At 43.4% G+C, this 12,500-nt stretch overlaps 1 protein-coding gene across 1 annotated transcript in view; it reads right to left on the reverse strand.

Moving 5' to 3' along the window:
- Positions 1-12,480, reverse strand: part of LOC143275492 (uncharacterized) — a 37,982-nt gene extending 25,502 nt beyond the window's left edge. The window contains exons 1-2 of the mRNA XM_076579642.1: positions 12,315-12,480; positions 3,704-5,337 (exon numbers count right to left, since the gene is read on the reverse strand). Of these exons, the coding sequence (XP_076435757.1) occupies positions 3,704-4,726 (1,023 nt within the window). The 5' untranslated portion in view covers positions 4,727-5,337; positions 12,315-12,480. The remainder of the gene's footprint in view (positions 1-3,703; positions 5,338-12,314) is intronic.
- Between the last annotated feature and the right edge of the window lie 20 nt (positions 12,481-12,500).

The raw sequence follows: 12,500 nt of genomic DNA on the forward strand, positions 1-12,500 counted from the left end.
TGCATGCGCACGCACTTGTCATAAGTGCACGTGAACCGACGAATTAATACAATCAGTCAGACACTGTAAATATAAGCATCATACGGATAGATAAAACAGAGGTGGGATCTATAGACATACAAACAGCAGACATGCACATGTAGACAAACAAGCGGAACAAATAAGGATCACAGTTGTTGTTTTTTGTTGTTGTTGGCAGCATGCATTCCACAGCTCTCTGATATAGCTGACAATGCAGTTGTTCAAACTGCATACTATTGATAACAACGACGATAATGGTAACAACACCAACAACAACTCTAATAAAAACAATAACAATGATGATGATGATGATAATAACGATAATAATAATGACAATAACAATAATAAAGATACATGATAATGATGATAATAATAATAATAATAATGATAAAAAAATAATAATACCAACAACTACAACTACAATAATAATAATAATAATAAAAATAATAATGACGACGACGACGACGACAACAATATCAACAACAACATCACACACACACACCTCTCTCTCTCCCTGCACACACACACACACACACACACACACACACACACATATATATATATATATATATATATACACACATATACACACACACACACAAACACACTATCCCCGCCCCATACACACACCACCACAACACCACAACCCTAAGATACACACTCAGTCTTGAGAATTGAAAAGGGAAAAACGTTCTGACCGTAATCAACAACAACAACAACAACAACAACAATCTATAACAATTCCCTAAGAAATGCAGCAATAGCAGAACGGCATGACCATCTCATTTTGCCTGCAGGCAGCTCTCCCTTCCGAGCAGCACGAGCTATCTGCCAGATCGATCAGCAACACAGCCAGCACCAACCACACACCTCGTCTGACCTCCACCAGGGGTCAAGGTCGCCTGCTGACCACTGCTCCAGGATCCTGATCCCGTGTCGAATGCTTTCATGGAGCTGGTCCTGTGTTTGTTTGTTTCTGTCTGTCTGTCTGTTGGTGTGTGTGTGTGTGTGTGTGTGGGGGGGGGGGGGGGGGGGGGGGGGTGTTCGTTTGTCTGAATGCCTGTCTTTGTGGGTATCTGTCTGCGAGTGTTTGAGAGTCTGTCTGCCAGCCCGATCTGTCTGTATGTCTGACTGCCTGTGTGTGTGTGTGTGTGTGTGTGTGTGTGTGTGTGTGTGTGTGTGTGTGTGTGTGTGTGTGTGTGTGTGTGTGTGTTGGTGTGTGGGGGGGAAGTTCGTTTGTCTGAATGCCTGTGTCTTTGTGGGTATCTGTCTGGGAGTGTTTGAGAGTCTGTCTGCCTGCCCGGTCTGTTTGTATGTCTGACTGCCTCTGTGTGTGTGTGTGTGTGTGTGTGTGTGTGTGTGTGTGTGTGTGTGTGTGTGTGTGTGTTTGTCTGTCTGTTGGTGTGTGTGTGTAAATGTTCGTTTGTCTGAATGCCTGTGTCTTTGTGGGTATCTGTCTGGGAGTGTTTGAGAGTCTGTCTGCCTGCCCGGTCTGTTTGTATGGCTGGCTGCCTGTCTGTCAATTTCCCTGCCCGCCTGTCCGTCTGTCTGTCTGTCTATGTGTGCGTTTATCTATTTGTTGGTCTGTGTGTGTGTGTGTGTGTGTGTGTGTGTGTGTGTGTGTGTGTGTGTGTGTGTGTGTTTACCTATCTGTCAATCTTTTTCTCTGCATTTTCAGTTCCCTGCTAACACGCCATGCTCGTCTCTATTCTTTCATTGTATTTTCGTCGTCTTCTTTTTCTCCCTCTTCTTCCTCTTTCCCACTCTTCTTCTTCTTCTTCTATCGCTCTCTACTTCTATTTCTTCTCCTTGTTCTTCTCCTCCTCCTCCTTGTTCTTCTATCGCTCTCTACTTCTACTTCTTGTTCTCCTCCTTCTTCTTCTATCGCTCTCTACTTCTACTTCTTCTCCTCCTCCTCCTTCTTCTTCTATCGCTCTCTACTTCTACTTCTAACTTCTCCTCCTCCTCCTTCTTCTTCTTCTATCGCTCTCTACTTCTACTTCTCCTTGTTCTCGTCCTCCTCCTTCTTCTTCTATCGCTCTCTACTTCTACTTCTTGTTCTCGTCCTCCTCCTTCTTCTTCTATCGCTCTCTTCTTCTACTTCTCCTTCTCCTCCTCCTCCTTCTTCTTCTATCACTCTCTACTTCTACTTCTTCTACTTGTTCTCCTCAAACTCCTCCTCCTCCTTCTTCTTCTATCGCTCTCTGCTTCTACTACTTCTGCTTGTTCTCCCTCCTCCTTCTCCTCCTCCTCCACCCCCACATATCTCACCTTTTCTCATTCCTTCCCCTTGACCTTTTTTCTTCTTCTTCTAGCAAATTCCCACTCCTTTGGGATTCTCCTTGGGCGTGTTACTATATGTGAATGTGGTGTAATGATATAAGAGGAAGAGGAAGATAGAGAGAGGGATGGGTTGGGGGGAAGGGTGGCCGAGAGACAGAGAGGAGGGAGGGGGGGGGGTAGACAGATGGTGGAGGGTGATGGATAGAGAGGGGTGGGAGAGAGAGAGAGAATGACAGAGAGGTTGAGAGAAAATATGAAAGAAATTCACACACACACACACACACACACACACACACACACACACACACACACACACACTTTCGGCTTATTCACATGCTCGTGTGTGTCTGTGTCTGTGTGTGTGTCTGTGTCTCTGTGTGTCGGTTCAGTAGTTGTAGTAACAGTAGCGGTAGCAGCAGCAGCAGCAGCAGCAACAGCAGCAAGAGCAGCAGCAGCAGTAGTAGTAGTAGTATTAGTAGTAGTGGTAGTAGACATACATGTTGTTGTTGTTGTTGTTGTTGTTGTTGTTGTTGTTCTTCTTCTTCTTCTTCTTCTTCTTCTTCTTCTTCTTCTTCTTCTTCTTTATGTCTGTCTGCCGGTACAGAAGACGCCCTTTATACTGTGACCCTATGTCTGTCATCCTTGCTACTCGCTCATCAAACGACCAAGGTATTAGTTGTTCAGCCAGCCTGTCACTCAGTGGGTATTTATATCATTTATCTGTTATTTGCCTGTCTGTCTGTCTATATATCCATCTGTCTATCCATATGTTGTCTAGCCCTTAAGTCTTACAAATCGCTGCAAAGCGCTTTTATCATGATATGAAAAAATTGATAAAAAAAACAACAACATGGGGTGGGTAATAAGCAACAAAAGTGGGGTTTAAAACAAGTAAATGATGAACAGGAAAGACCCTGCTAACCAACCCAACCAGACAACCATGTGCCAACACTCCTATCCGCAAAGACTAACCAATGTTCAAGAAACACACACACACACACACACACACACACACACACACACACACACACACGGAGCACACACACACACAGAGTACACAAACAGTACAATCTCTCTCTCTCTCTCTCTCTCTCTCTCTCTCTCTCTCACACACACACACACACACACACACAAACACACAGACACACACACACACACACACACACACACACAGAGTACACACACACACAGAGTAGACACACACAAGTACACAAACAGTACAATTACACACACACACACACACACACACACACACACACACACACACACACACACACAAACCAAGCTGCCACAATGACAAACAAAAACACAACACACACACACAACACACACACACTACACAAACAAACAGTACAATCACAGACACGCACACGCACACGCACACACAAAATCGCCTCACCTTCTGAGAACCCTTTTCTCTGGACACGGCGTCGGCCCGATTCTTCCCTGCAGATGACGCTGTCGACGACGCCTGACGTAACGCGGAACCGCTGACGTCATTCTTCGCTTGGCCCTCGCTGACGTCACGACGCCTTCGGGACGACGCCCACCTCTCCTTGACCTCACCGCCGCCGGCAGTGTCCCTGTCGCCCTTGACAGCCGACTTCCGAGGACTCCCGTGACTGCGGACCTCCCCCTTGGGCAGCTTCCGGCAAGGAGGGGGCTGGATCTGGGGTTTCCTGCTTCCGCCGGAGGAAGAGGAGGAGTCCAAGGTCGTGGCCTTGACCTGGCGGGAGCCCGGGTCACCGTCATCATCTGTGAACAAGGATTGGGACGGGGCGGTGAGAAGATCGCTACCGTGCGTAGGTAGAAGGGGGAAAGGGTCGGGGTGAGGGTGAGGGGCAAAAGAGTCTGCAGCACGCGGCGCGGGAAGGGGGCCCTCGCCTGGTAGGGCGGTGCCGCCCGAAGGTTCAAACCACCCGCTGTTGACAACGCCCGCGCTGAGGTTCGAATCGTCGCCGGCAGTGGTGGTGGTGTTGGAGGAGGAAGAGGAGGAGGAGGAGGAGGCGGGGGCGCAAGGCCCCAGCACGGAGTCTGCCCCGCTGGACACGAGCAGGCTGCAGCGGTGGCAGGGATCGGGAGCGTGGCTGCCGGCGTCAGACTCCCCGCCGCTCTGGGATCCGCCCCACTCGCTCTGCTGGGAGCACTCCCCCCCGTCCACCGTCACCCCAGAGTCCCACAGGTCGCTGCGGTCCTGGGGGCAACAGGAAGTGACCTCCGACCCGGCCTTGACCTCTAGCCCGGCCTTGACCTCTAACCCGGCCTTGAGCAATCTGTTTTCCCTGTCCTCTCTCTCCTTCTCTTCCTCCGCCTCCTCCTCGTCGTCGTCGTCTTCTTCTTCTTGCTGTGCTAAGTCACTGACTTGGTTCATGTTGCACAGTCTGCTGGGCCATCTGCAGTCATCAGCTGAATACCTTTCCATCAGGGCTGCTGGCTACTGCTTTGAGAAGTGTATGTTGAGTTTTTCACCAACTTAAAGAAAAAAAAAACATGTTGAGATTAGACAATGTGTCTTTTAGACTGAATCATTATTCTGTACATCGGAAAAAAACCCCCATGGCATCAGCTGGTTGGAAAAACAGTCCTGTTTCGAGTATTTCAGTCTGCTATTTGACTTTGCGGTATGGGACTTGTTTTCGCGTGTAGTAAAATATTCTTTCCCTTTCTTACGTCCTTGCGTTTAGTTTTAATGTACAAGCATTGTTAAAATAGTTCACTTTTTTTGCGGCTATAGAATTTATTTTTTGCAATTCATATTACCGTAGTAATATAACTACGTCCTTTCGCGAAAGCATTTCATTGTTTCAGAAAGCTCATGCGCGACTGTTCCATGAACCGCTGACTCACCCATCAGTCGATCACCACCACGCTATACGCTGGCTGGTGCATGCCTGTCAATACAAATTCACTCGTCTAAAAAGAAACAAAAGTTCTGCCGATGTCTTAAAACACGCCAACAGCGTCCACAAGCACCGCCAGGTTTGCTGTCCGCCATCGCAGATCAAAGGATCCAAACTTTGTGAGGTGGAGGTCCTGAAAACATCGAGTCCCTTAAGCCTGTAATTATTCACGTTACATTCTTTACCGGTGCGACGAAAAGACGTAATATTTTCGGTCACTGAATGAAGAGGGATTCGACGAACTGTCGTTGAATTCAAACTAGTATTCATGCTGCCATCATCAAAAGACACCACTTTTCACCACAGGATGGAGGGGGTCAAAGTGCGCTGTCATTAAAGTATTCACACCAGCAATATTTCCTGTCTTGATAAATAAAATAATTTAAAAGAAAAAACAAAACAAAAACAAACAAACAAACAAAAAACAACGACACGTTTTCATTATTAAGTGGAGAGACATCATCCAGTTATCATGAGATATCGACATCCAGCATTATTCCCTGTCCTGATCACAGACAGTTTTCTTTACTAAATGGAGGGAACATCATCATGTTATCATCAGATATCGACATCCAGCATTATTCCCTGTCTTGATCAAAGACATCACGTTTTCTTTACTAAGTGGAGAGACATCATCATGTTATCATCAGGCATCGACATTCAGCATTATTCCCTGTCTTGATCACAGTTTTCTTTACTAAGTGGAGAAGACATCATCATGTTATCATGAGATATCGACATCCAGCATTATTCCCTGTCCTGATCACAGACAGTTTTCTTTACTAAATGGAGGGAACATCATCATGTTATCATCAGATATCGACATTCAGCATTATTCCCTGTCCTGATCACAGACAGTTTTCTTTACTAAATGGAGGGAACATCATCATGTTATCATCAGATATCGACATTCAGCATTATTCCCTGTCTTGATCTCAGACATCACGTTTTCTTTACTAAGTGGAGAGACATCATCACGTTATCATCAGATATCGACATCCAGCATTTTTCCCTGTCTTGATCTCAGACATCACGTTTTCTTTACTAAGTGGAGAGAAGATCATCATGTTATCATCAGACATTGACATCCAGCATTATTCCCTGTCTTGATCACAGACAACATGTTTTCTTTACTAAGTGGAGAAGACATCATCATGTTATTTTCAGACTTAGTCGTGGCATTGGCTTCAAGATATGACATCATTTCAGGCGAATTTTTCACGAACTTTCATCATGACCAGAAAACCCAGATTCCAATCCGACTCTCTCATAACAAAAGCTGGAATTACGCTTATGACACGCACAACTTTCACGTCTGTCCGTGCTTTATACGTCCTCAAGATGAACGTTTTCAAAAAGCACAAGATTAAAGTATTGCCACAAATCTTGAAACACTAGAAAATTCATCTTCTGATCCACATATTCTAAGGGATTATAATTGTGGTTTTCTTTGTTGTCTTTTAGTATCAGTGTATGTAGTCCGACTAATCTAGCCAAGACAGTTGGAACAGCAGTTCCAACCTCTGCTGTTCTGATGGTCATAGTCGGACACGACTATCATTCATACATACAGCCCGACTGACAAAACAAAACGAAAACACAAAGATTGTTCACGGATCCCATATCATCGGAGTCTTGTTTTGACCAACATACTGGAATAATCTTCTATGGGATGTCCCTGGGGCGCCGCACAGAACAAGGGGTTACTACACTCCTCCAGGTCTGTCGGCTATGCGTAATAATCGCTGGAGGATGCTGTGCTCTAGTGGCATAAAGACGTTTGAAATCAAGAGAACGCTGACCATTAAGGAGAAGCGTGAGCGAAGGAAGCAGCGCTCCACTTCTGGAGACGTTTTCCCTTACAACACCTGTGGGAAGTGCTGCGCATCCAGAATCGGCCTCTTCTCCCATATGAGGACACACACCTACTCATCCGCCGGTCCGATGGGAGACTCCATTCATTCATTTACAAACGTTCAACTATAGAACAAGCGTTGTTGCTTTCTATGAAAGACTGATCCACAACCTAAGGCTACTGTCGTTTAAATCAAAACAGTTACACACAACTTAAGCCCCCTGTTGTTTAAATTTAAACAGTTACACACAATTAAGGCCACTGTTGTTTAAACTAATACAGTAACACACAACTCAAGCCCACTGTTGTTTAAATTAAAACAGTTACACACAACTTAAGCCCACTGTTTTAAAAAAAAATTAAAACAGTTACAAACAACTTAAGAACCCTGTTGTTTAAATTAAAAGTTACACACAACTTAAGCCCAATGTTGTTTAAATTAAAACACTTACACACAACTTAAGCCCCCTGTTGTTTAAATTTAAACAGTTACACACAATTAAGGCCACTGTTGTTTAAATTAAAACAGTTACACACAAGCGTACTATTGTTTAAAACGGTTACACACAACTAAAGGCCGTTGCTGTTTAAATCAAAACAGTTGCACACAACTTAAGGCCACTGCTGTCTAAATTAAAACAGTTACACACAACTTAAGGACACTGTTGTTTAAAGCAAAACAGTTACACAAAACTTAAGGACATTGTTGTTTAAAGCAAAACAGCTACACAAAACTTAAGGCCACTGTTATAATCAAAACAGTCACAACAGTGTGTGTGTGTGAAGGGGGCGGGGAGGGGGGGAGATTCAACAAACTGCATCCAATTTCTGTTTCCCCCAGTGGTCCAGAGCCCCGTCCTGTTCTTCTGTGATGCCTCTTTTTTTTTCTTTTTCTTTTTTTCTTTTTTTTTTGTGAACTATGGAAGTGCTGCTTTTTGGTTTAATTCTTGTCTTACTCTGGTGATACTTGATTTTTAAATGAACTATGATCTTTGTAATTGCATATTTTGTGAAGAGAGAGAGAGAGAGAGAGAGAGAGAGAGTATGTGTGCGTGTGTTGTTTTCTTCTTATGTTGGACATGTGCTGCTGCCTAAAAGAAAATCTCTACCAAAGTATAGACAATAAAACTTGTGTATTGTATTGTGTACTGTACTGTACTCCCCCCCCCCTCCCCCCAGCTCCCCCATCACAACCACCACCACCACCACCAAACGTCTCGTGCCACCAACCCACGAGGACTCAGCACGCTGTCGGTGATGGACAGAGGGCAGGGGGGCGGGGCAGAATCGCTACCGCCCATCGTATCGACCAACAACGTCATTTACAGGTTTCCGTGGCCTTGGGTCTGAGCTCAGACAACGCTTCGTGTTCTGAGCTTCTTGTGTCCCCACCCCCACTTCTCTCTCTCTCTCTCTCTCTCTCTCTCTCTCTCTCTCTTTCTCCTGTGTGTGTGTGTGTGTGTGTGTGTGTGTGTGTGTGTGTGTGTGTGTGTGTGTGTCACTCTCTATCCCATGTGTAGAAGCCGCGGTTGTGACCAAAGAAAATTAAACCATCTGACTCATCCTCTGTGTCTGTGTGTCTCTCTCCCTCCCCGGTGTTGTTTCTCTGTCTCTGTCTCTCTCTCGCTCTCTCTCCCCGTGTTCTCTCTGTCTGTCTGTCTGTATCCCTTCCATTTGAATAGATGCCTATGAGCGAAGCATATTAAACCATCCCTCTCTCTCTCTCTCTCTCTCCCACTCCCTCCTTCTCGCCGAGAAAATCGGTTTGGGTTGGTGAGACTGTTTTAGTTTCCGATAATTGTGCAAAGTGCTCAGATAATCCTTTCTGTCTGGTTTGTAGCGCTGTAGAAACAAACTCATTAATATAATAATAATAATAATAATGGATACTTATATAGCACACTATCCAGAAATCTGCTCTAGGTGCTTTACAAAAACGCTTTTGATAACATAAAACATTATATCTATGTTACATACACACACCAAAATGTGACCACACACACACACACACACACACGTACGCACGTACGCGCACACACACACGCACGCACGCACACACACACACACACTGCATACATACATTTTAACATACATGTGTATCTAACAGCTACCCTAACAAATACGCACACATAGGCAGGCACAAACTTACATAAACACACGCACACACAATACACATTCATATACATGCATGTAGTTGTGGACCTGCCACAATTGAACTTATTGCTGAGGGAAAAGGTGAGTTTTGAGACGAGATTTAAAAGATGCGAGGGAATCAGAGTGACGGAGGTTATCAGGGAGCTTGTTCCACGTCTTTGGCGATTGAAAAGAAAACGATCTGTGTCCATAGGTCTTACTTCTGACGTGAGGTATCCTGAGAAGTCGAGTATCAGAGGAAGAACGGAGCTGGCGAGACGGGGTATAGATATGGATGAGTTCAGAAAGATACTTGGGGCCAGATCCGTTGACTGCAGAAAAGGTCAGAGTGGATAGCTTATAGTCTATTCGATCAGAAACAGGCAACCAGTGGAGAGACTGAAGGAGAGGAGAAACATGGTCAATATAACCGGAAACGGTTATGCGGGATGTCTGCTGTGGTGTCGTTGGAGGAGGAGGAAGAGGACGAGGACGAGGACGAGGAAGATATGGAAAGAAGGAGAGAAAAAGAAAGAACAAGGACAAGAAGAAGCTGGAAGATAATACGAAAAGGAATGCACACGGCTTCTGCAGCGGCAAAGTACTTAACATTTTTCACTTTTTTTGTTTTTCAGTATTTTTTTTCTCTTTTTTTTTTTTTTAAAAAGCATTATTATTACAATACATATTTTCAGGAATATAGATAGATAGATAGATAGAAACAGATAGACAGACAGACAGACAGGTAGATCGATAGACAGACAGAGACAGATATATAGATGGACATACATACAAACAGACAGACAGGCAGACAGATAGTCAGATAGATAGATGGATAGACAGACATACAGAAAGAGATAAACAGACAGACAGACAGACAGATAGATAGATAGATAGACAGATAGAGAGATAGATAGATAGACGGATAGATAGATAGATGGATAGATACATAGATAGATACATAGATAGACAGACAGAGATAGAGAGACAAACAGACAGATATATGAACAGATAAATATATAGATAAATAGACTGATAGATAGACATAGATAAATAGACAGATAGACAGACAGAGATAGACAGAGAGACAGACAGATAATTATATGAACAGATAGACAGACAGATATATGAATAGATAAATAGATAGATAGATAGATGAATAGATAGACAGATAGATAGAATAACAAGACAGACGAGTAAATAAATACATAAATAGATAGATAGATAGATAGATAGATAAATAGATAGACAGACACACAGATAGATAGATAGACAGACAGATAGATAGATAGACAGACAGACACACAGACAGACACACAGAGCGATTAACAAGACAGACAGACATATTGCCAAGACAGATGACAACTCCTCCTCCCTACAGTGGGCCCATTCCCTGCAGTGCTGTACTGTACAGTCGGAGAGTACCCCCCTCAAGGACAGGATATATAGGGTTAAAACACACAAGTCGGGATAAGGTGAACACTTCAATGATTCATCTGAGCGCTGAAGGTTTCTTCACAAAAAAAGTGGCTTTCCCAAGGATTCTATCAAATTTCCACATGCATACGCGCGCGCGAGCACACACACACACACACACACACACACACACACACACACACACACACACACACACACACACACACACACACACAAACATATATATATATATATAATTATATGTGAAGTGCATATAGTATATATCATATCTAGGCTGCACCATAGAAAGAAAGAACAGAAAATTTTCCATTCACCCCACACCTATCCTATGTGTATCCAAAGTTCTCCATTGTGCACGTGCCGCACAGGCGCTGTTCATTCATTGGCATGTTTTCTCCCCTCATCGCTTCATCTTTCACTCCTGTTTCTCTTCATTTCCATTACGCGGTCACATGTCACAATCACAATAACTTTATCATCTGTATGAGACTGAGAAACTGCTCTAACTCACTCAGTACGGCCAGTCCTCTCTTCTCCTCTACACAGACCCCTCGGATATCCAGTGGGTGTCTGAATGACCCAACCTTTAGCTTCCGTCGTCAGAATTGTGGTATTCTTTGTTAACATTCACGTCTTCAGTATAAGAGCCTTCCGCTTGCAATATTTTGATGATGGTAATTGGGGTGAAACGCTGTTAACGTCGTCTCTTTCGCCGTTCGTATGGAAAGAGTTAAACTTACAGAACACATTCTGAGTTAGATGCACTCCAAGCAGGGAAAACAAAACAAGAGAGGCAAGGCCTTCAAGACTCACTTGTGATAAATTAAGTCCCCTAGCATTAATTACAGAGTAATTTCCCTTCTTTACTATCTGCACCAAAACGTTTGCAAAATAAATAAATATTCCATGCTTAGCAAAAGAAGTTCCTGTTTGAACAAAAAAATGATAATAATGACTCCTCTTGTTGTTGTGTCAGAATAAGAGGTCAAAGTGCCAAGTTTAGAGAATACAAAAAATATAAATATAACAGTAAATGCAGTTTGCATATAATTAGGCTTCTTTTTTATTTTCTGCGCCCATCCCAGAGGTGCAATATTGTTTTAAACAAGATGACTGAAAGAACTGAATTTTTCCTATTTTTATGCCAAATTTGGTGTCAACTGACAAAGTATTTGCAGAGAAAATGTCAGTGTTAAAGTTCACCACGGACACACAGACACAGACACACACACACACAGACAACCGAACACCGGGTTAAAACATAGACTCACTTTGTTTACACAAGTGAGTCAAAAAACCAGAAAGGTTAACTTTCGATACCTGTACACGTCAAAGTAAGTTTTGCGAGTAGAGCTTTCAGCTTCACGTTTGAAAAAAAAAAAAAAAAAAAAAAAGTCTGAAGTTTTTAAGGTTGGTTGAAATCAACTGCTTTCATCATACGCGATGAAGATCGACAATTCAAATATTCCGCTTAGTGATCAGTAGTGAGCCAAATCAAAAATAAGCAATTCATAAAAACAAGCGAATATCTAAATAACTAAACAAATGAGAAACTAAGTAATTTACAAACAAATTAACTAACTAACTGCAACGATAGCAAACAGCGACTTCTATGAATTTTCACTTTAAAAGCACGTTGGGTTTTTGTTTTGTTTTTTCAACGCTTGGATTCAATTAAATATTACCTAAGCTTACAGCTGGGCCAACGGCAAAGTGAGAGCTGTATGATCAATGCTTTCTCCATTGCAATGGGAATTCATTTAAGCGTTGTCTTTTGTGAAGTACTATGACTCTCAAACTAGGTAGCAAGATTTCACCGGCTCTTCGTGCTGCAGCCTTGAGGGCCACTTGGCCTTTGGGAACCAACCATC

This window comes from Babylonia areolata, chromosome 30 (assembly GCF_041734735.1).
Source record: "Babylonia areolata isolate BAREFJ2019XMU chromosome 30, ASM4173473v1, whole genome shotgun sequence".
NCBI lineage: Eukaryota > Metazoa > Mollusca > Gastropoda > Neogastropoda > Buccinidae > Babylonia > Babylonia areolata.